Raw genomic sequence first — 25,250 nt, forward strand, 5'->3', positions numbered from 1 at the left:
AGATTTCCTTTCAACCCAGGCAGCAGAACATCCCAATTCCCCAGCCTCACCCCCCACCTCCGCCCCACCCCATCCACATCCCCTCACACCCTCAGGGGGAGTGATCCTCCCTCTCAGAGGGCCTGCCAGCCAGCACTGGTCCTTCAAGGTCTGTTTCCAATTTTACGTCCACCGAGTCTGCTCAGACTCCGCTTTGCCGAGAACTTACAGGCTTCTATGGCCCTTAGCATCTAAATATTCTAAAATTGCCTGATGCGTGTGCCTTCTCCTTCCAGCTGGACTGTAAGGTCATCAAGGACGAAGCCCCTGTCTTTAGCCGGCTGGTGTGTTGCCACCCAACCTTCCACCTTGCAGGACAAATAAAACTCGGCTGGTATGATTTGCATGGCTGGAGAAGATGCATCCAGCTGAAACTATGGTGATTTCCAAAAGTAGAACCATTTTTTTTTTTTCTTGTGCAAAACACCCAAGATGGCTTAAGGTAATAGGTCATTTTATTTTCTTGTTCAAAAAAAGTGCCTTCTTCAAAGCCTCCGTTCTTTTAAATGATTTCCATTACCACGTCTCCTCTAATCAAGTTTTCAGCAAACTAAAGTAATAAAGCTGAACGTCCAGAGGCTGTTTTACCAGGTCTGGCAGCGAAGAAATCACCATGGGTAGTTCAGGCGGGATCCTGCCTGAGGTCCGTGATTTCAGCCTCAGTATCTGCAGCTGTACAATGGGAATATGCCTATCTTGTTGAGTTAGCAATAATGTATGTAAATGGTCCAACTCGGTGTCTGGTGCAGATGAGCTGCTAAAAATGGTAGCTGCTGCTGCTTCTATAAATAGTGATAATAATTGGAAATCTGAAGTCACTCCCAGGAGAGAACTGAATTGGACCAGAAACTTATTGTCATGCAGGCTCCATAGGCTGAGAATAACTTATTCAGTAACCTTCATTCCTGACTCTCCCTCAATCCTTTTACAAAATCCAAAAGGCAAATAGCAACTCTTTTTTTATTTTATTATAATTTGTTCAACAAATACCTGTGTGTCTTTGCTATGCAATAATTTGAGGGTTCACAAAGATGAGGAAGACATTTTGGTCATGACCTTAAAAGATTATAATCCAATTTGGCTGCACTGCTGACTTCTTCCCTGTGGAGCCGTTTAGGTTCTATGGAAAGCAAACTCTTGTGAAATATTCCTTCTCCGGGTGCAACTGCAGTCGTAAAGGAGGTGACCCAGATTGCATGGGTTTTTATGTACCTGGACTCCAGTTCTTGTCACCCCACCTCCTCCCCAAAGTGAACCAAATGTCAGCCCTCTGGGGGCCTTTCTAGGGATGTTGCTCAACGTGGCACGATACATATATTCACCTGAGGAAGACCAAGTAACATGCACACAGGAAGATAAAATACAACTCCCTCTGCAGGCGGTAGGCCCTTGGCCTTACAGAGAAGGGAGGGGATTGGGTTCAGGAGCTCCGTCACCAGGCAACTCGACCTCCTGAAGTTGGTCAGTGAACACGGGAAGACGGCGGTTTGCTTTGGACAATGTAAAACCCATACTTTGTGTTGGGATCTGAGCAAGGTGACGCCTCCAGTAGCAAAGAAACCCAGCAGCAGTTGAGATAAAGGTGTCTGGCCTCAGTTCTCTTGACAATGCAGTTGTTGACTGAATAGTTCTTCATTGGACCAGGAAAGGAAACAAAGATAGAAATCTCCTATGCATACAAGTTCCTGATGACTGGGAGTCAGACCCATTGCACTTAAAAATTGCTCAGTGCCTCACATCACTTGCCATAGTACAGTTCTTTTAAAAACACTTTTAAAAAATACGTTTTTATTGATTTCAGAGAGAGGAAGGGGTGAGGGATAGAAACATCAATGATGAGAGAGAAATTACTGATCCGCTGCCTCCTGCACGCCCCCTCCTGGGGATCGAGCCTGCAACCCGGGCATGTGCCCTTGACCGGAATCGGTCTGTGACCTCCTGGTTCATGGGTCACATGAGCCACACTGGCTGGGCCCTAATAAAGTTCTCGGTAGACAAAGTTGAAAAGAATGAGAAACCAAACAATACAATTCCTGAACCTTGACCCCTCGCCCTTTCTACCTTGACTCAGATGCCCGGTGCCTAGGAGGTGCCAAGATTCTGTCCAAAAGATGCCTTTTAAAACAATCTTATTGCTTCCTTTAGTTGGTGGGAAGAATTACAGCTCATTACCAGCGCTGGTGTTGCCTAGTGTGATAGGCCGCTTTCTGTACAGTCACAAATAACAGGCCACATCTATCTGAGTGGCTGGAAATGTGTGTTGTCTCACGTACCCAGAGGAGATCTTCATTAAAGCCTAATTATGGACCATAAATATGTTTTATTTTGGAACCCAGGAGGTGAGATTTTTGATTTGGGGAAATGCAGTGCCTAATAAGTAGGCAGAAAAGGGAATGTAAACAGCGACTGAGCCCTTTAATTGGTCCCTCCTCAGTGTGGTGCGAAGGGATTTTCAGTTCCAGCGTGTGTTTTCCCAAGGCTCTGGCCCGGGTGCCTCTCCCAGGGCCGCCTGGCATGCGCACAGGCACACAGCCCGGGGGCTGATCAGCCGCGAGAGCCTGTCGGCTTTCTGGTGGCAACATTCCGGAAGGTGCCAGACACAGGAGTGAAGAAATCAAATGAGCCTTGAGAGGTGATGGGATTTTATTGGTGGTTCACTCCTTAGCACTAGAGGAGGGTTGAAGTGGCAGCCGCTGTCTCCTCTTCCTGCTCCTCCCCTGCACACAACCTCCTGGGTTTGGTTGGTCTTGGCATGGCCCTCTGGGCCCCCTCCCGTCCACCTGCCTTCTGGGAGCTGATGTCCCCCTCTCCCCAACTCCACTGTGCTGCGTGCCTTGCTCAGGGCCAATTACCACAGGAGGTAAATTTTACTGGGCCTCCTGGGGCCCGGCAGGCACAGCACAGGGGTCTCCAATGGGGCAGGGGAGGAGATTGGGAAATAGCACAGGGTCGCTGGCGACGGGGGCACAGGGCTCGGGGAGGCCAGGGCGCTCACAGAAGAGGGGAAGGACACTGGAGGGAGGTGGGGGGAAGGGCCCTGGGCCACCGGGGAGGCAGGCGGCACGAGCGGCAGGAGGAGGCAGCAGTAATTGGTATTGGGCCGCAGGACAGGGGAGAAAGCAAAGACGGAGCAATAAGGGGAATATTCAACACAGAACAGGGGGCGCTCTCTGCTGTCACCTGCACAAAAGAAAAAGAGCAGTCAGGAAGCAGCACTCACGGCGGGAAAGGACATAAAAAAAGGTCTGGAAATGAATCAAAACTCAAAAATTGTTTTGGGGGGAGGGGAACCTCTCCAGGGGTCGTGGGGCAGGAGGCACCTAGCTGGGACGGCAAGGTCACTGAAGAGTCTACCAGAAACTTGTCATCGACCATCACACCTTGTCCCAGCCAACAGTCTCTGGCATCCCTGACAGATGCTGGAAAGTTCTTCCCCCACCAAGTTCCCGTGTGGAAGCTCTCAGTCCCTTGCAGCTCCCACAGGCCATCTAATGAGCTGTTCCGGGGGCAGCATATGGTGGCCGGCAGGGTCTCACTTAGGTAAGGCTCTTCCTGTCAGCCCTCCAGCTGCCCCCGGTCGGAGGTGGTGGCCATGCCTTCACCTGTCCTTTCTGCGGCAGAGGGGATGCTTGGGGAAAGAGAGAGAAGCCAAGAGACCCTGGTGGGGTCAAGGGAAGGGAGAGAGGCCGAGGGGGGAAAGCAGGTGGGCGAGGGAGGAGTCCAAGTGAAGTTAATGATTTGTTCGCTAACTTCACACCCAACCTGCCAACCTTGCTGTAGGCAGAATGGGGGCACCTGGAGGAGCAGTCACGATCAGAGAGACCCCCTCGGGCATGACAAATCTCTCAGCTCCGCCACTCACCAGCTGGGTCACCTTGGCTCAACTGCGTACCTGCCTGAAACCTGTTTCCTCATCTGCAAAATGAGACGGGTGTGCTCTCTAGCCTTGCTCCTCCCAGGGTGGCCCTTGGACATCATCGGGGAGCTTCTGAGCCCATCCAAACCTACTGACTCAGAACCTGCAGTTTGTCAAGGTCGCGGGTGTCTCTTGTGAACTTTAAAGCTTGAGAAGCCAGGCTCTGGGATAGGTGCCCAGACCTCTCTGACGAGAATCAGCTGTAGCGCTGGTTAAAAGCCCAGTTTTGTGGGCCCCTTTTCTGGAGGTTCTGGGTCAGGGATGGGGACCAGGAGCGAGTATCTTAATTAGGTACCTCCCTGGTGATTCTTAACATCAGAGAAGTTTAGGAGATGCTACAGCTAAAATCAGTTCCAGTTCTAAAATGCCATCATTGTAACCACCCCAGTCGAAAACCATCAAAAGGTATGCCTTGTTTTCCTGGGCTTTTCTCCATTGTGCTTCACAGGTGTTGTGTGTTTTTTTTTTTTACAAACGAAAGGCAAGACCCTCCACCAGCAAAAACATCACGACTCGCTGCATTGTGACAGTCACTTTATTCTGGGGTCTGGACCCGCACCCGCAATATCTCAGAGGTGGGCCTGACCCTGGAAGGCAGGGCTCTCGTCCCGAGTTACTCGAATCCTCTGCAGCACCTGACGCTGGGATCCACGCCCTCCTTCCAAATGCCTCTCTTGGCTCCTGCAGCGGGTGGTTCCTCCTTCTCAGATCATTTCTCCGGAGTTGTCTTCACGCATGTTCCCCCTAACTGTTCTTAGCCCCCAAGGTTCCTTCATCTTCTCTCTTCTCACTCCATCCACTCTCACGGGGAGACACTGGTGGTTTCAGCCGCCTCTTGCTCACTGTAGGCCCTTGGATTCTTCCTGGCAGCTGGGATCTGTGCTGAGCCGCAGACCTGCGTACCTGGGGGCTTCCTGGCATTTCCTCCTGGCCCTCCTGCCTGGCCCCACAAGGCAGCACCCACAGAAGGGGACCCGCCCTCTTCTCACTTTCTCAGCCTTGGAGAAGGCAACCACCGCTGGCCTAGTTTTCTGGGCCTGGACTCCAAGTTGTCTTTGATTCTTTCTTTTTCCTCATGTCCACACCCAAGAGTCACCAAGTTCCATCAGGTCTACTTCCTTCAACTTCCCTCAAGCCCGGGCCCTCTTCCCTATCCCCTCTGCGTCTGCTCCTGGCCAAGCCCTTCTCCTCTCTCTCCGGGTCCACTGCAGCTACTGCTTCTCTGGTCTCGGCCTGTGTCCGGCGGTCCTCACCTTCCCAGCCAGTCCCCTTTCCGTGCTACAGCCAGACTCAGCTTTAAAAAGTGCCAGTCTGCTCGCATCACTTCCTGCCCGGCCTCTGTCCGTGACTGATGCTCTATCGCCTTCAGCATGACATTCAAGGCCCTTGGGCACCTGGTCCTTGCCTTCCTATAGGGTGTCAGCTTTATACCCTACACATCCTAATCGGTAGCCTGACCCTACACCAGAGCTTCTCAAGCTCCAATGTGCAGAGGGCTTGTTAGAGGCAGGTCTGACTCAATAAGTCTGGGTTGGGACACAAGGGTCAGTATTTCTGACAGGCTCTCGGGTGATGCCTCCTAGTCTGGGGACACTTGGAGACACGAGGCCCCAGCTGATTGGTAGTTCCTTGATGCCTGTCTGTCCGCCTCTCTCTTCCCCTCTTCTTTGCTCTCTCCCCTCCGTGCCTTCGCACACTGAGTAGATCCTGCTGGCACATCTTTCTTGCCTTTTCCCTGCCTAACCCCCCATCCTTCAGGGCTCTCAGCCCACTCAACGCTCTTAGAACTGTCTGATCAAGGCAGGTGGGTGTCCTTCCCCCCCGCGAGGCTGTGAGCCCTGGAGGGCAGGCCCTGTGTGTTTTATTTCTGTATTCCCCGGCACCCATGCAGTGGCTGGCAGGTAAGCATGCAGTGAATGAATGAATGAAGTGAATGGATGAGCGATGGGCGAGAAAACCAGTGCACCCTGGCATCATACACCCGGGGACCATGGGGCCAGTTGAATGTATATGCTAGCATCCCATAGGGACTGGATAAATGGATGTCTTCATTGAGAATCAAATAATGAAAAGGTTTTGTAATCAAGTTATAGTCTCTCTTACATCTCAGACTACAATTTCTCTTATGAAGAGGCTAACCCGAGAGCAGCATATGGTGTTGGGCAGGCTTCATAAGCAGAGGGGCCGTTGGGAATTAACCTTTACCCAAGGCCTATTCTATACCCAGGATTTTAGTCCTCCTGCCTACCTGGTGAGGCAGGTAATAAGTCCGTTTTGCTGATGAGGAAACTGAGTTTGGAGAAGTTGCCAGTTCACATTTACAGGCTATAAAGTGGTGGATTAGGATTCTGAGCCAGGACTTCAAATTCTGCTCTGTGACACCCCTGAGCCCCTCTGTCTTGGAAGCATTTCCATAAAAGGGCTGAGAATGATGATGATCTGTGTAAAAATGGCAGCATTCACTTCTGCTGGTTGTTTTCTAACTTGGGCAGGTAACCTGGAAAGTTGTTGGACAGCCCGGCCGGCGTGGCTCAGTGGTTGAACGTCGACCTATGAACCAAGAGGCCATGGTCTGGTTCCGGTCAGGGCACATGCCTGGGTTTCAGGCTCAATCCCCAGTGTGGGGCATGCAGGAGGCAGCAGATCATTCTCTCTCATCACTGATGTTTCTTTCCCTCTCCCTCTCCCTTCTTCTCTGAAAATCAATATAAATATATACTTCTTTTTTTTTTTTTAAAGAAAGTTGTTGGATACCAGCAGACTCGCCTGGAAACCCATTAGCCTTGACCTTTCAGAGAAAATCTTCAGGGTTTATTTGCAAGGTAGGTTATGAAGGCTTGGAATTTGCCTCAAATTTCTCTCCCGAGCTCCTCTTCAAATAGATATTCCCCAATTCAAAAGAGACCACGGTAATTTTAGATGTTTATCTTCATAGACTGAATTCCCTGGTTTTTCTTAGTTTTACCAGAACACATCTTCATGATAAGCCACTATTAGGCTGAATAGGCCCTGCCACTCCTACAAATCTGAGTCTGGTAATGACTAACATTGAACTCAATAATAAGTGAGGATAATTTCAGAATGCTTGGCTTTGTTTTAAAGGGCAAGATTTTGGAAACAGGCTCCAGGACTCCATCCAGATCCGCTTTCCTGGCACATAAGCAGGGGACGATGCCCAAGCTCTAGGTGAGAGGACAGGGCAGGAGAGGGCACTCTCACATCCCATGTGCCTGGCACTGGGGTAGAGAGCGCTGTAGGACTCCAGTAGCCAGAGCCCCATAGCACAGTGGCCTTTGGATGCCTCTGTGTGTCCTGGGTAGGAGAGGTGGCTCCTTTCCAACTTGGGCTGGGCTTGGAGGGGTCTGGGGAGCAGGAAGGAGTTCGGGAGCCAGAGGCCGCCGTAGCTCCCTGCCCTTCCCTGTCCCCCCTATCCTCGCCAGGCCTGCTGACCATTCTGTTTGCCACAGACCCATTCAGAATTCCGAAAGAAGAAGATGTGATGCTGCCAGGCTTCTTTCTCACCCTGTATCAGTGTCCACCTTGATCATGAGGTCGGATTTCTGAATCAGCTGCACTTCGGACCCAGCTGGGCCTTGAGCCTGCCTGGCTTTTCCATGTCTTTGGGGAGCTGAAGCCAATCCCTGGCTCGGTAAATGCTTTCTGATCACTCATCTCTCCCCATTTGGTGTTTTGCTTTGGAAATTCAGGGTGTAGTAAAAGTGTCTGGGCCTGTATTTATGTTAGCATTTTAAAAATATAACTGATCTTTGGCAAAGGAATAAAAAAGGTTGGAGGGAAGGGGTGACAACATTAAGATAAAGACAAAAGCATTTTCTAGTTCCTTCTCCTTATTAAACGCAGCTCTCATGTGCTGGATTCACAATGCTATAGAATAATATATCAAGGGCCTATGTATGGTGTCAGGCAGTATTCTACAGCTGAGCACAATTTTATCATTTACTCCTCAAAGCAGATCTCACCTTTGACCCCCGCCCCCATTTTACAGATGAGGAAACTGAGGCACAAGGAGTTACTTTCTCAAAGGTGCAGAGCAAGTAAGCAATGGGGCCCAGATGCTAATCCAAGCAATTTGACTCCAAAGCACGTGCCCACCCATAACCTGCACACCCCGGTGGAGAAAGATAGTAAGGAGAAGCACAAGCCAACTCATTTAGAAACAGTTCCAGGGAAGATATGGACTTAATTTAAAATGTGTGAGTTCTTTCTAATAGTGGGAAGAACGATGAACATCTGACGCCTTCTCAGTTATAAATCTATTTGTAGAGAGCACGGATTGTTCCTCTATGGTAAAGAGCCATTTTAGGGGTCCTAGACAGCAGTTCACATAGAAGGAAAAACTTTTTTACGACGTGGCTCATCATTGCATAGATTTGCATGGAAGTCACATTCCCCGGCTACATTATTTTTTAAAATGTAATTTACTTTAATTTTTTCCATCACCATTTATCCCCTTTATGCTCTCTCACACCTCCTACCCCCGCAATCACCACACTGTTGTCCATGTCCATGAGTTTTCTCTCTCTTTTTTTTTCCTTTTTGCTCAACACCTCCACCAGCACCCCCAATACCCCCCTCCTCAACACATACACCAGGTCTGTCTGCCTGTTCTCTATCTATGCGTCTGTCTCTATTTTGCGTGGTAGTTCAGTTTGTTCATTAAATTCCACAGATGAGTGAAATCACATGATGCTTGTCTTTCCCTGCCTGGTTTATTTCACTTAGCATAATGTTCTCCAGGTCCACCCATGCTGTTGCAAAGGGTAAAATTTTCTTCCTTTTTACAGCAGAGTAGTATGCCATGGCGTAGATGTACCACAGCTTTTTTATCCACTCATCTACTGATGGGCACTTGGGCTGCTTCCAAATCTTGGCTGTTGTAAATAACACTGCAGTGATCATAGGGGTGTATATATTCTTTCGAATTTGTGTTTCAGGTTTCTTTGGATAAATTTCCAGAAGATGAATTGCTAGGTCATAAAGCAGTTCCATTCTTAATTTTTTGAGGTGACTTTGTAGTGTTTTTCACAGTGGCTACATTCTGCATCCCCACCAGCAGTGCACAAAGGTTCTCTTTTCTCCACCTCCTCGCCAACACTTGTTGTCCCAGCTACATTATTTTATTTGGTACAGGTCTGGCCTAACACCATCTGAAAGGCTAACCTATGAGGCAGATGTTGCAAAGGGATTTAACTGTGTTTGATGCTTCAGTTTTGCAAAGAATTGGAGGTCTGACATGGGAAGAACTTTTGGTGACTCTCTGCCAACTTTGGATTTACCCCCAAAATGCTTTAGGAAAATAATTTCTCTACAGAGGTGAAGAAAAGCAGGAAATGATAAATATACCTGGTGAATTAGATCAATGTGTCCAGATAATTCAGGGCCCAAGTCCCCTTTTTTTTCTGTAATATGGCATTTGTCTGAATTTTCTGAGTTGTCCCCATCATTCAGTTCGCCTGTTCCTGAAGAGACTCAGCTTAAATTCCTGCCATGTCTCTGGGCTCCCATTTTGCTCTGCTAATTAAGGAACTCTGAGGGGCTCCTTAAGGGGTGAGCCTACACTTGAAAATAGAACAGATCTTAACACACCAAGTCTTTGCTTTCAGCCAACTTCATGACCAGCCCAGTTTGTTGCACAATGAGTTTGGTTTCTATAGCAACTGACATGTCACCAGGGCTGCTATACTCACTGGACAGCCAGGCCGTGGTCCAGCTCATGGCTGCATGGGTCTGGGACATGATCTGGGTCATAGTATGATAATAAAGGTGGTAGTTTTTATTTTATTTTTTTAAAAAAATATATTTGTATTGATTTCAGAGAGGAAGGGAGAGGGAACCCGTGCATGTGTCCTGACTGGGAATCGAACCATGACCTCCTGATTCATAGGTCAACACTCAACCACTGAGCCACGCTGGCCAGGCAAGGTGGTAATTTTTAAAGGATTTTTATTACAAGTAACATCCCTCATTTGATGAAATTGACATTTTTCTGCCAACTTGGCTCTCTTGCCTAAACCTTGGTGCTTTGCACTCTAGTAATTCTTCAAATGTAATGTTTTATAGAATGTAAAGTGAGTTAATGCATCCTTTTTGTCAGTGTTGTGAGTTCCATATGGAGCATTTACATCTGTATTAATCAGACACGCTAAAATCATTGAGTGAGCCCACACTGTTCATTTTAATAATAGTTTTCAACAGATGACAAAGCACACCATGCAGCAGCTACCCGGCTTTAGCAAGAAAGCTAAAAATTATATCAAGTGTACGGAGTTGCATTATTTAAACTTAAATTCATTTTTTTTCTATTAAAAACACCCTCAGTTCAATAAGTTACAACATGTATTTTGAAATATTTGGGAAATGATCCTATCTGCCTTATTTCATTCTTAAACAGCAGAGTCAAGACACCACTTCCTACTAAAAATCTTCCGAGAGAGATATCAGCTAGGGTGATATGTCCCCCTGATTAAGTAAGAAAAAAAGAGTTGGGGCTTTGCCTGAAAGGACATCATTTCAGAAGTTCATTTGCTTTTTTCTTCATTAAAAGCAATCAAATGTGGGTGGTTAATGTGAGAGCTGCCATTTCTTTAGCGATACATTAAGACTTAACTGGGTGGATGATTGTATGACAAGAGCTATTCAGGATTAGAAAGGAGCCGTGGCCTGGATGTAAGTGAATCACATGCTATTTGTGAACCCTTCGGCAGTTAATCTGGATCATTTCCACTGCACTGCGAGCAGACGGCAGACTTTCTTCCCAGTTACCCCAACGTCCACGTCGGTTCCCAGAGGAATCGAGTTTGTCCTACAGATGTTGGCTCTGATGGGGATGAGCCCGGGGGACTCTAAACGTGCAGTTGAATTTATCCCCTTTCTGGATACTGTTAAATCACTCCTGCCTCAAGCAGAGGACTGGTCTTTGCTTCAAAGGCAGCTAAAGAGTGAATTATTTACCAAATTGCACAAAAGGGAGGATTTATCAAGCCCCCTCTCTCCCAGAGAGGACAACCTCAGACGCGGAGGCCTTAATTACTCTTTCTTGGCTATAAATTATGCCATTCAGATGCTTGTGAAAGCTTCTCTTCATGCTCTTGCTTGAGTCATAAAACTTGATACCTGGGGCCAAATGCCTCTATTTCCTGACTCCACCGCACCCCCCAAGGGTGAAGAAGATGAAAAGGCAGCAATTCCAGCGAGTGCCACACAAAGCCAATGACTGGGCAGAAAATGCAGGGAGTGGCGACAGTTACTCTGCCTAACCCATGCCTCCTTGACCTGATAGTCCCCCCAAAATGAATTTGACCATTTGCATAAGATTATCAGACCCTCAAAAACCTGTATTGGCCACTTGGAAACCACTTGGATGTAATCACCATCACCAATTTGATAGTTGTCATTACCTGTCACGCTGGGATTCTAGAATTTGTGAATCTGAATAAACCAGCTCCTCACCTGGACAGGGTTTGCCGGAGCCCACTTTCTCTGGTTGCCTTGCAGTCATGGTACTTTTATGTTTCTGCTTGACGGATGTTTGGTCAATTGCTGGAAGTCTGGAATCAAAGTTCATCGCAGAATTCTTGATAGGTAATCCTGGTTGGGCTAGAAGATCCTCCTCACTATCACTCTATGGAAAATGAAAGGAGTTTGAGCATCAGTAGCCTAGTAGGTGATTCTTGCTAAGCAGAGGGAAAAAAGCCAAATGCACTGACCCCCTCCGTCAATAACTCTGGGGCAACCCACCATGATGCTCAATACGCCCATTCACCAGTGAGATTTTGATGGACTGGGCTTATCAATGTAGAAATAATAGCAAAGTGCTGAGTCTTATTTGTAGAACATTATAAGAAGAATGCACATTTATTGGTCTGTCTTGTAGAACATTATGAAAAGACTGCATTTCTGATCCTTAAGTAATTAGTTCATGTTCAAAGCCACATAAACTGATTGCTATTTGTTGTTTGAAGTACTTTGGCGGTGGGTGAGGAAAAAAAAAACACATTCCTTGTGTTAATCATACACTTGACAATGGAAAGGAAGTTTAGATAGTGTGTTGGGATCGACTAAGTCAGACCTCACTTTAATATTCTGAATTACTGGGTGCAACATAAGACAGACTGATCTTTTCAAAAGTCCCCTACTTGTCAGTCTGCTATAAAGAAGTCAGTATAAATCTATGCGCGGACAAATCATGATTCCTGCAATGTCAGAATATCTTAACACAGCCTTACGGACGCAGTAAAAGTTACCCAGCCATTCGATAGCTTGTGTCCTTCGCCACACTCCCAACTAGCAAAGTAATGATGAAAACAGTATAAATGGCTTGTGAGAAACCTGGTCTAGAAGGGTGACTTAAGTCCTGCCTTATAGTTTAGGTGCTGGTGTTAGTATGATTTGCTAGGCCATACACTCAGCAACAAACAAAACCACAAGGCTTCCCGCCCCCAACCCCAGGAATTCCAACACTTATCACTAAATTCTCCCACATTGTGCATTAGTCTGGTATTGGAAAAATGCAGTCTTTTGCAGACACAGAATGCTAAATGAACGTCCCCCTCACCTCCCCAGCTGTGGCAATTTGTATTGATCTTGCTCATCGGTCTCACCGACAGTTATGGCATTTTCATTTCAAGGCTCCTGACTCAGGAAAATACTCTGACTAGCTTTGAGTGATTGGGTGCAACAGAAGACAAACTAAACTCTAAAAAAATCTCCCCTCTCGTCCATCTTCTGTAAAGAAGATCAAATCTACAGGTGGACCCATCGTCATCCTCCAAGACTGTAAATCATGCTTTGTAATTCAGAGTCTGGGTACAGCCTTCCAACAAATAATTATTGTTTCTCCCTACATGTTCGGCAAACAGACCACCCTCAGATAAAGGGACAGGAAAAGGCAAGGGCATAATGAATTGGTTGTTCTCCCCTTTCCTTTTCGATTCTGGAATTAAATAGAAATCCTTGAAAATTATTCTGAAATGTCAAAGATGAAACATTAGGTCATTTCTGAACATGAAATAGGCTCTCCGTTCTCAGAAAAGGAAATGTGGGCACATTTTAATTATCGATGCCTGAGATTGTCATGGGCAAGAGGAACATCCGTGAGCATGGAACAGAATTCCTCCCACAAACTGCCGCACACCAGCAACTCACACTAGTGGGTGGAGAATTCTCTGCTGCCCCAGGCCATGGTGAGCTGGGAGGAGCGGCTGAAGAGACTTCAATGGGTGGAGTGTTAAGCCGTGTTTATCTTTCCTTCGCCCATTCACTCATTGTACCCTAAGCCTTTAGTAGAACAGGTGACAGAAAGCTTGGCCAATTGCACCATGCTTGTTGCATGTGGAATTGTGCCCCTGTGTTCCGAGTACATCCATCTCTGGTTCCTGGTTCCATCAACCTTACTTCCAGTTGGTAGTCATTCAGGGTCCAGAAATTGCAGCTGGAGGTGGGTGTTTTGTCAGTTGGAGACTAAATCCAGAATGGCAAGAATATACTTAGGAACGTGCTATTGCATCTTTTCCTGCCTGCTTCATTGAGTAATCTCAAGCAAATCACTTGACCTTCTTGTGTCTTTATTAATGTCTTCTCATATACTCAGCAATTTTCATGTATCCTTTCTCATGAAAAGCTATCATCTTTTTTGGGAGAAGGACCCTCGGGTGTGTGTGTATGTATGTGTGTGTGTGTGTATGCGAATTTGTTAGTAATTCATTCTGGCACTAAAGTGTGGTATCTAAGATTCAGAGCCCAGGTTCCTGGGAGTGCATCCTGGCTCCTTCATGTGATTGATTGACACTGAGGTTAGTTCCTCTCTGCATCTCAGATTGTCCCCTCTGTGAACAACAGTACCTACATGTTGGTGGTTCTGTGAGGAGTAAATGAGTTAAGGTATGTTTATAGCACTTAGAATAGTGCCAGGCAAACAGTAAGTGCCATGTGCATGTTGGCTTTTGCCTTTAGCCATTAATTCATATTCAGCCATCTGAAAAATTAACCAGCTAATGACTGAACATTAACAATCCACTGTTGAAACCAAAACCAAAAGCCCCAATGAAGAGTTCAATAGAATTTTCACCTATCCCATAGAGATATGAGCAGAGATGTGGGTCAATTCCTATAATGGACTCTGGGCTTTTTCTGAAAGCAATTTATGATAGAATTGATCTAATCTTAAGAAAATATGGCACACGTTCTTTTTTTTCAGACAGTAACGCTCTAAAGGCAAATATTTAACAACATTTAGAGATTCTCAAACAATAATAATTATTTTGATTTAAAGTTGATTTTAAAACTATGTCTTTTCCTCTTGTGATTTTGAACAGTAATTACAATTTTCATTTCTTCCCCCATATGTTCCTACGTTAAAATGTCACATGGAGGTGGAGGCGACAGCACACTGCTATTATTTGGGGGAAGAGAAGCAGCTCTCTCTTTTGAAATCAAAGCCAAGAACATAAAAGATAAAATAAAATGAAAATACAGGTGTTGACTTCAAGTCTTCTATTGGTAATTTGTTGAGAAAGTCCTAATCAAGCTGTGTTAACCAAATGAAGTCATTGTCAAAATCAGTATTTTCTGGAATATTACTCTTTTAACATTTTCCAAAGACCCTCGGCTGTGCTATGGCATCATCCACACTGAGGCAGAGCTATTTCCTGGCCCAGGGCGAGGCTATCTCATGAGGTCACAGGACTCACACTGGGAAAAGCAGGGGCGGGGCTTACATTAGGGCATGTTCGCAGCCTTGGACACTGCAGTCACGACTTGGTAACATTAGAATGGTTATAGTTAGACTCCTAGAAGAAGGAGAAGCAAGGGTTCCTTGGGGATGTGGGGTTGACTTAGATTTTTAAACTGGGACCTAAGAGGGCTGAGTCTGAAATGGAAACTCGACAATGAACAGAGAGGATCAGCAGAGCAAGGGGGCTAGAGCAGTCAGGGACAGGAAAGATGAAGTCATTTTCCAACTCTTGCCTGATGGCTCATTTCCAGCACCCAGGGAACTGCTTCTCAACTGGCATGCCTGCCCCTCACCCCAGGGTGTGCTACTGAATTCAGATCGATGTGTACAAAACCCATCTTTGCCACGTATCACGTGATGGATGGCTGAGCCGAGCAGATCTTATGACACAGCGTAGCTCAGGGCACGGCTTGCTGTAAATGAGAGAGGAGAGGCAAGGAGTAGTGTCAGGGAGGTGCCAGAGAAAGACTGTGTGTTTATTACGTTTGAAACAAATGCAGTCTCGTGAGATTCTGAAAGAGAGTGATCAAGGCAGTGAACCCCGACACGCCAACAGCGACAACATGGAAAGGGTGACCGAGGGACTGTGAATGCAAATGAGCATCTTCAGAGCACTGTCCTCAAAGTCCATATTCAAATTGTGCCTCAAACACACACCTGTCTTAGGGAAGGAGGGCACCCCGTATAAACCTCATTCTGGAGAGGATGGCTACCTTTATGTCTTCAAGAAATGGAAGGTTAGTATGTTCTACCCCGAGCGCTGTTGCAGCACAAAGTGGGCTAGGTTTTCTCTCATCCAAAACAACAGCAACAACAAAAACCCAACCAACACTAAGGACAGCAAAGTCCTTCACACGTTCAGGACAATTTTGAGCTTATCAGAATTGTAAACTTGAACAACAATTAAAAATAGGGATTAGTAACTGTTATGTTTTTTTGTTTTGTTTTTTTACTCATGCCCCACCTACCCGAATCAAACTGCTGCTTGCCCCATTTCCCTCTCCCACCTGAAGACCTGCCCAGCTGCCAGGTGGGGTTGGCAAGACCAGGATCAGCAGTGGAAGCCCTGGCTCTCCATTTGCCACAAGATGCTTTTTGGAGTCCGCAGGGCTGCCGTGTGCGTGAATATCACCGGCATCTGTTTCCATTGACTTCTGTAGAGAACTCTCCTTCCGGCCTCCTCTTCTCCGATTCCCCGGCTAGCAAGGTGGAATGAGCCAGCCCAGTGGTTGGCAAACTGCGGCTCGCGAGCCACATGCGGCTCTTTGGCTCCTTGAGTGTGGCTCTTCCTAAGCCTTAGAAGAACCCTAATTAAGTTAATAACAATGTACCTACCTATATAGTTTAAGTTTAAAAAATGTGGCTCTCAAAAGAAATTTCAATCGTTGTACTGTTGATATTTGGCTCTGTTGACTAATGAGTTTGCTGACCACTGAGCCAGCCTGAGACACTGATCTGAGAGCAATGGTGGCCTCGTGACTAAAGCCTTCTTAAGGTTGGAAAGCCGTGGGGTCTGCTCTCTTAAGTGGCATGTGGGGCTTCAGACTCGCTTCATGATTACTATCCATCCCACTACGGTTCAGCCTCTGGGTGAAACTTAGAGCCGATCCCTGGTGTGCTGTGGAAATCACTGTTGATTGACATGGGTGGTGGCCACACATTTTCATATCTTGAGGACAAGTGTGTACAGTGTTGTCTGGGATGGAGTTCTGTGTGGTGGCAGTGGGTAAGGAGGTGGTATATGGCCAGAAAATGGTTGGATTTAAAAAATTTGAACAGGGAAGTGTAGTGTTGGGAAGCACATTGAGACTGCCCTCAGATGGGTATGGTTTTGCGACAATGTGTTTCTCCTTCTTCCTTTGTCTCCATTCATAGTCTCCTTTGAGCTGGGAGGAGCATCAGGGGAATTTGAAAGACTTGATCCATCAAAAGGATCTCGTCCATGAAAATACCCGCTCCTCAAAATAATAGGTCATAAAACATGGGACTTAATCGAGACGTATATGCACCTACTATGTCTTCAACCCCATGCTAGGCACTATGAAGGAATATAAAAACAAGATGCTTACAATGGGAGAGACAAGATTAATACTATACCAACAAAATGCAAAATATTTGATTAAGTGATAAATTGTGTGGCACCAATTCTGAATTTCAAAGGAACTCAGAGAAAAAGATGGAAATCAAGAGAAGCTTCATGAAGGAGGTGGTGTTTTCTGGGACCTGAAGGATGCATAGAAACCGTCTAGGGATAGCTGGTTTGGCTCAGTGGATGCAGCGTGGCCTGTGGACTGAAGGGTCCCAGGTTCGATTCCAGTGAAGGGCATGTGCTGGGGTTGCAGGCTTGATCCCCAGTAGGGGGTGTGCAGGAGGCAGCCGATCAATGACTCATCATTGATGTTTCTATCTCTCTCTCTGCCTCTTCCTTCCACTCTGAAATCAATGAAAATATATTTAAAAAACAAACAAACAAAAACTGTCTTAGGCTGGAGGCCGCACATGAGCCAAGGTATGGATGGTGTATGAGGTGTGGCATGGTTCTCGGAGAGTGAGGCAAGTGTCCAGAGCACAGATATGGGAGGAGAGGTGAGAAATAAAGCGGGATGGTAGGGTGGGGTCAAATGCTGGGGGGCTCTGAGATTTAAGCAAAGGCTTGAGACTCACTGAGAGAGAGAATGGGGTCCAACGGAAGGTTTCTGAGTAGAAAATTGCTTAAGGTGGCATTTAAGATGAGCTTGTATGTTGCTTTCAGAGGGAGAAAAACAAAGCATCCTACAAATTTGCCCATGAAATAATCGTTTGGTAGTTTCAATGGCTGATTTTTGTAAAGTGCAATTCTTTTCTTATTACAAAAGAAATGTATGCTCATAATGGGAAAAGACAAGCAGGAGGAAAAGTAATTTAAAACACTCAAAATCCCATTAACCTTGAAATTAAAACTGCAAATAGCTTGGTCTGTATTCTTCCAGACCCCCTTTTAAGGACTGGGATGGAGACTACTAGCTTCCCACCCAAATCCCCTCCCAAGGGATGAGAGTTGAAGCTGGGATGTGGCTGCCCACCTTGAACGGAAAGTTTCAGCCTCCCCTGCAACTACATGTAGCCTCAGGAGTAAAGTCTAACCAGCGGCAAGTGAGCTGAAGTGATGCAGGCAGCCTGCTTCAGAGATAACCTCTAGCCCTGCGCCTTTGCTAGAAAGACAGCTTTGTTAGTCATGTGCTGAAGACAATAAAACTATCATCAGCCCGAGTCCCTGCAAGTCTGAGTGGAGCAGAGCTGCCTGCTGCTCTGGTTCCTCCAACCTGGTCTGTCACAGGTGCCAGAAACAAACTCCTGTCTTGATTGCATCATCACATTTGTGTTCCCCTTGTTATAGCAGCTAGTGTTATCCTAACATACATGTTTATGTATATATAAATATTTTTTACAACACTATTTCACTTGATACAGTGCATCAATAGCTCCCTTTTTATACATTTTCAACCTTATTTGGAAAAATTTCAAATCTATAGAGAAGTCGAAAGAATAGCACAAATGACATCCATTGTCCTTTACCTTGCCAATTCGCTTTATCTCTCTCTATATTATTTTCCTGAACAATTTCAAAGTGACTAGACTTCATGATACGTCATCCCTAAATACTTTAATATTTATCTTCTATAAAAATAGACACTTTCCGGTTCTGTAAAACCACAATAGCATTATGTTACCTAAGAAAATTTAATGGTTCCATGACATTATCTAATATGGAGGAGCATATTTAAACCCAAATGCCATCAAAATATCTTTTTAAAATTGAATTTATTGGGGTGACATTGGTTAAAAGGATCATATAGGTTTCAGGTGTAAATTTCTATGATTCTAGATCTGTATATTGCATTGCGCCCATCACCCAAAGTCAAATCATCTTCTGTCATCATACATGACTCAAAATGTCTTTTTAGCTTTTTGTTTTGATTTATGATCAAACAAGGTACATGCACTGTATGAAGTTATTATGTCGCTTCAGTTCTCTGTCCTGTTTGTCATTTTTTTTTTTTTTTTTTACTGTTTTGAAGAGTCCCAGCCTCATAGAGTATCCTATATTCTGAATTTGATTGTTTCCTCATAATAAAATTCAGGTTAATAGTTTTTTGGCACGAATATCCTATAGGTGGTGTGGTGTCCTGCTTTATAACGTCACATCAGCACCACGCAATGCTGTTTGATCTCTAGGTTGAGGCGGTGGCTGCCAGATTTCTCTAATGTACATTCCCCACACCTACTCTGTAATCGGTAGCTACTCCGTGGGGTGATTCTGAGACAGTAGCCTATTCCTAAACAACATTTCACCCGGGGATTTTAGCACCTGTTGATATGCCCTGCTTGGATTGAAAATTACAATGGGGTAGCAAAATAATTTTTCTAATTCTATCATCTCTTCTACAATTAGGTGGCCTTCTTCCTTCTCATTTATCTATCATCTATCTCTCTATTTATCCATCTATGGTTTATTTAATTACCTCATCAAAGTTTTCAGTGCTGAAATTGTACCAAAAACGGAGAGTGGAAGTCCATCCACCTTGGCTCTTGACTTGAGTCTTTGAGTACTTCTTTGCTTTCTGGTATAATAAGTATGATAGCCTCACCTTGTGCTTTACCTACCTCAGAATTGCTTTCTTTTCGTTGAGAATGGTATTTAGAAACCAATGCCTGCATGCTAGGTGTGTTTATTGCTACTGGAGTGACATTGTTTTTAAATCCTTTCAATGGAGTTAATTAGAAACATGTATTTTTAAAATCATGAGTTCATAGTAATATTTCTAGTTAAAAGTTAACACTATATGGGTTTTTTTTCTTTTTTTATATTAATATCTCTTTTCTATTATATTTATAATCTTTTTTCTTAATTATATTAATATATTTATTTGTTTTACTTTGCAACAAACATGAAATAATTTCAGAATTACCATACAAATATTACTCTAAGAGTAAGCTCACTAAGTAAGGTATTATTTCTTTGAATTATGCGGATCCATCACAATTCTTTTTGTTGCTATGATAAATAGTGTTATGGTAAATGTCTTTATATATTTATACACATCTTTACCCCTTTAAGTTCCCAAAAGTGGGAATTTATACTACTAGATTGAAAGCATCACAACAATTTTAAATTTTTTGTTCCCCAAGTGTTCTCCAGAAATATTGTACCGATTTATATTTCAAGATGTATATGAGAATGCCAGTTTCTATGCAACTTTTCCAACTATTACCTTTTAAAAAGTCTTTGTCATTTTGGAAAAAAATTATAACTTTAATTTGTAACTTGTATGTAACTTTAATTATTTCATGGGTTCATTTATTTGTCTCATCTATTTAGACTGTGTATTCCATCAATTTATAAAAAGGGTCTGAGAAAGTTGAAATCAAACAGTCTCCCAGAAATGGAACCAGAAAAGGCAAACTAACTTATGGTGCGAACACTGAGAACAGTGGTTACCTCTGAAGGGGACAAGGGCAGGAACCGACTGGGAAGGGGCGTGAGGAATTTCACGGGTGACAGGAACTTAATGGAGGTTTGGGTTACATGGTTACACCCATGCATTTGCCAAAACTCATTAAATAGTACTCTCAAATGTTCACTGCAGGTAATTTTTACTTCTAGAACAAACACTGGGGAAAATATGAACAATCAAAATCACAAAAACAAAATTATATATGTTGGGCTATGGGAGTGATGAGTAAAAGACTTTGCTGTAACAGGGCTACAGTCTAGGTGGGGAGGTAGATCACTTAATAAAACAGTTATTCAACAAATGTAAAATTACAAGTCATACTTTTTTTTAAAAAGGAAATGTATGAATAGTATCGAAATATAAGAAGATAGGGCAGAGGAGTCTGGGTCCGTGAGGAGGTGACCTGGGCTGGGATCTGAGGCAGGGTGGGAAGGTGGGGTGAGTGTTGCAAGAAGAGGGAACAGCATGTGCAGACTCTAGCAGGAGGTGGCCTGGCACTTAGGAGGACCCAAGGTTAGTGTTGGTGAAGCACAGAGTTGTCTGGAAGGCCAGATCCCACAGGGCCTTGTGGGTGTATTTTGGTGCCCCTTCCAAAAGCCACAGAAAGCCACTCTCTCCAAAAATCAATGGAAAAAATAACCTCCGGTGAGGTTTAGTAACAACAACAAAGCCATGGAAGGGGTTTAAGTAGTCAAGTAATGATTTCCATTTGCTGATATCACTCTACCTGTGGCAGAAAAGTGAGGTTTGGGGGCAGGAGTGGAAGTGTGGGGTCTCGTTGGACTATTTACTACCAGGGGATAGCAGAGAAGAACACACAGATGGATTACAAAGATATTGGGGAAGTCCCGGCCGGATGGCAGAGTTGGTTAGAGCATCATCCCATACATCAAAAGGCTGTGGGTTTGATTCCTGGTCAGGTTGTGGATTTGATCCTCAGGTGAGGATTAAAAATAAAATATATTTGGGAAGTAAAATTGATAGGACTTGGTGATGTATTGAATATGAGGGTGAGGATGAGAGAAAGTGTTAGGTTCTGACAGTACAAAAGGAAGAATAAAGGGTCAGGTTGGAAACTTTAGCAGTGGGCCTGTTGAGTTAAGATGTCTTTAAGACCTCCTAGTAGAAATTACCGAGTAAACAATTGGATATTAAGATCTGAAGATCAAAAGTGAGGTTGGGGTTGGAAATAAAGATTTGGGAGTCATTGGCAGATAATGTCTTGATTTTGGCAGTTAGAATTTTGAACAGGGCTTCTTGGGGATAGGACATGAACTTGGATGGGGGGAAAAATGACACCTTTATTTCTACCAATCTCTAGCTGAAATCTAAGCATATGTTTCATTTACGAATGCAGGCAGTAAACCACAGTAGTATTAGCAGTACCTGCAATTTTGTCACCAATAGAAATCACAGATATTTTCACATTTCATCAAATTTGTTGCCGATGTCTCAAAATACCCTTTACGCCCATCACTTGTTATTTAATGTGTTAATAATGAGGCACATACATTACCAAATCACAGGTTTCTAAAAATATTCTGATGACTATTTCAATAAAAGTGGTTTCCTTTGAAATCCTATGTATCTTTTTTTCTTTTACATTTTAAAATATTATTCTAAGAAGAGGATTTAGAGAGTTCACCATACTGTCCAAAAGGTTTGCAGTACAAAAATAGGATAAAGCCGCCAGCTACAGGGATGAGAACCAAGCCTGGAAATTCCAGGACTCGGCGGAGCGGAGAAGGACGAGATGAGGGGAAGCCAGCAGAAGAACCAGGGACACAGTGTTTCCTGGAAGATGGAGTGGCCAGGTCCGAGTTGCCAAGAGGTCAGGGACGGTGAGGACTGAGGGCGACCTGCCGCATTCAGAGACGAGGAAGTCACTGGGTGAACAATCACTTCTGTGGAAGGATGAGCGTGGAAGCCAGATTGGAGTGGGTTGAGGAGTGAGGAGGAGGTGGGGAAATGGAGTCAGTCGGTGTAAATAATTATTTTGAGAACTTTGGCTGTGAAGAAGAAACAAGGGGAGGGGATGTGGGATCGAGGAAGGGCTGATCTGTTGTTGTTGTTGTTGTTGTGTGTGTGTGTGTGTGTGTGTGTGTGTGTGTGTGTGTGTGTGTGTGTGTGTGTGCTTTGTTTTTTTCCAGTTTTTGTAGGAGACCTTAGATCATGACTAAATGCTGATGGAAACCTCTGGTACAGAGTTGGAGATCCGGCAGGGAAAGGAAGACGGGTGGAGTAAGGGACCCGAGAGAGCTAGGAGGTGGGCTCCTGAGCACGGGCGCAGAGGTGGGAATGGGGGGAGGAGGTAGGGGGGGCGGGCAGCTCTGAGCTGAGGAAGCTTCTGCCTGAGGACTGAGACACTGAAGACGGACATAGAAGGTTTGAAGTGGAAGAGAGCTGGCCAGGGAAACTGGGCAGCACTGAGGAGTTCCAGGAGGCTGGTGGCTGTGACCTCTCAGGGGCAGCACTGTTCAAAGTTGGGTGATTTTTCTCCAGCCGTCGCCAGTGGCCTGGGTGCGGGGTCTAGAGACCATGGATGGGCAGGCCTTCGGCACGGGTGCGAAAAAAAAAGACAAAGGTCAGGGAAACCAAGAGGATCACACACAGAATCTGGGCTGCTTAGGAACAAGGAGAGGGCATGGGGAGAGGAGCCAAGAGGTGGCAGAGATGGCGCAGTGCACGTGGATGGGCGCAGGGCTGGAAGGCTGGTGCTCATCAGTAGGTTTCTGGAGATGGAGAACTTCGGGTTGATGATGTAGTTGAGGGTGTGTTGTTGGTGGCGGGGATGGCAGACTGAAACGGAGGGGGCACTTATGAGGGGAGGGGGCACTTAAGAGGCACTGGGACCTGAGAAGCTAGGGTGTGGCTGCATTCGCCAGGTAGATGCTGAAGTGGTGCAGGGTTGTGGCAGGAGATCAGGCAATGGGGCCCCAGAGATGGAGCCACAGAGTCTCCGCTGAGTAAGGGAGAGAGGCCAGGAGACAACGGGATGACCGAGGTGTGAGGTGGGGTGGGGGAGATGGTGGAATAAGACAGCATAAGCCTCAGTGGGCCCTCCTGCCTCCTGAGCCTAGGGAAGGGGCGCAGGAGGGAGGCCAACAGCGCCCTCCAGGGAGGGGGCTCTGAACGGGGGTCTGATGCCATTTCCTGGGCTGCAGGGAGGCTGGATGGCTCACCCTTTTCCAAATGTGCCCAGCTCTCCACCGAGGTCCTAGGCTCTTCCATCCACCCGCCAGGTCCCCCCACCTCAGCTCCCCACTCCCACCACCTGCTCCCCAAATCCTGCCGGTGACTAAGGTCCAGCTGAAAATCTGCATCTGCTGTGGAGTTCTCCCAGTTTTCCCGCTGCCTTTTTATTACGCTCAGCAGACACCGTCCTGAACCGCAGACAGTTGTGTGAGGTCGCATTTCACCCGCTGAGCGCCCTGAGGGGGGGCGGGCTTATCCTTGCCGCCTCCCCTAGCCCCCAGCACAGTGCCTCAGACACAAAAGGTTTATAACTCCTTAACAAGTAAAGCCATATGAAAACAAAACAACCAGGTTCCAGGATGAAATGCTGTATGTGGTAAACCACGTTTAAGGCAGGTATGCAGCGGAATAATAATACCTCGCAAGTGAAAACATTTTAAATTTTGATATCTGAATTTTAATTGGTTCTTAACAAGTTATTTTTTTGGTTTTAAAAATGAATCAGAATCCTTTTTTAAAACGAGATTTAAAAAAAATAAAATGTGGTAAACTGAAATACATAGATAGCACCACAGAAAATGGGAGGAAAAAGCCACTTCATATAATAATCTTCCCTCATGCAATTTCTGAGCGGTTGCATTCAATTAACACAGGGAACTCTTCCCGTCAGAGGCCACCAATCTCAGGCTCCGACAGTTTCAGTGGGGGGTGGGGCGGTGGGGAGGGGGGAGGTAACAGTAGGTGTTTGCATTGCAGGCTGGTGGCAGAATCACCCTGGTGCAAGGATTGACTCTGGGCTGTCTTATCTGCTGAAAAAGGCAGAACAGTATTCTGGAAGCAGCTGCCATTTAACCTGACAGTTGCCCCATTTTACTGCCATGCCCTATTTTAAAATCACCTCCTGGAGCTCTGATGACGTGCAGAAACGGAGGGGAATGAAGCACCGCTGGCTTTGCCCAGGACACAGGAATAATATCCGTTCGCTCCACTCACACCGTTGGCCGTCGCCAGCAAGCTTTGCCCACAGAGGGGCCTGCGCACCAGCCATTCCAATTTATCTACAATCTTATCGTAAGAGAAAGGTCCAACGCAGTCCGGAGAGTGATCCGGCGGAACGTCCAGTCATAATAAGACGACTTCTGTTACGAAGGACAGTGAATTCCCAGTCGACTGTGGGCCCGTCTGAGCTTCCTCGGCCCGCAGAGAGCTGCCACCCAGCTGTCCTGTGTCTTTGTGTTCGTGCCCACCTGGGACAAAAGGAACAGCCAGAGCTTAGAGAAGCCAGCTGCCCCTTTGCAGAGCGGAAGGCCAGGACGGGCATGCTCTCTCCAGGGCGGAGGTTTCCAGGGTGTGGATGATAATGGATGAAGCTTCAAGCCCAGACGGGCCACTGCACACGGGCAGCCTCACCAGACCACTGACATCTCAACAAGGCCAGGCCAGGTCAGGGAGCGTTCATGCCTCCGCGTAACAGCATGACCTTTCTGCTCCCGCTCAGGGGAGGAGTCCTGTTGTGGCCACCATGGCTTTGGTGCTCTGACCTCAACATGTGCTCATGCCTACAACACCCTGGCAACTGTCAGCCACTGAACATTCGCTGAGCTCCTCCTCTGTGGTGGCCATCGGGAATGCGACAATGAACACTCCTGCTCTTGAGCAGCGCTAGCTTAAGGTAGAGGCAGAGAGGAAGGTGTATACCGTAAGGTAGATTAGAACCCAGAGCGTGTGATGGCAATACAAAGGAGGGACAGAGCAGTCACCCGACCCCCCAGGAAAAGCCTTGGAAATTCTTCCCAGAGGCGGTGCCCTCAGAATTGAAGGCCGGGTCATCAGGGTCTTGAGTACCTTGTTA

The 25,250-nt window shown here is 45.9% G+C and overlaps 1 protein-coding gene across 3 annotated transcripts in view; it reads right to left on the minus strand.

The window, feature by feature from the left end:
* Positions 1–25,250, minus strand: part of MARCH10 (membrane associated ring-CH-type finger 10) — an 87,252-nt gene that overhangs the window by 41,583 nt on the left and 20,419 nt on the right. For all 3 annotated transcript variants that reach the window (XM_006770276.2, XM_006770277.2, XM_006770278.2), the window contains one exon: positions 11,426–11,597. In XM_006770276.2, the coding sequence (XP_006770339.1) occupies positions 11,426–11,597 (172 nt within the window). The remainder of the gene's footprint in view (positions 1–11,425; positions 11,598–25,250) is intronic.

The sequence above is a fragment of the Myotis davidii genome, unplaced genomic scaffold (genome assembly GCF_000327345.1).
Source record: "Myotis davidii unplaced genomic scaffold, ASM32734v1 scaffold684, whole genome shotgun sequence".
Classification (NCBI taxonomy): domain Eukaryota; kingdom Metazoa; phylum Chordata; class Mammalia; order Chiroptera; family Vespertilionidae; genus Myotis; species Myotis davidii.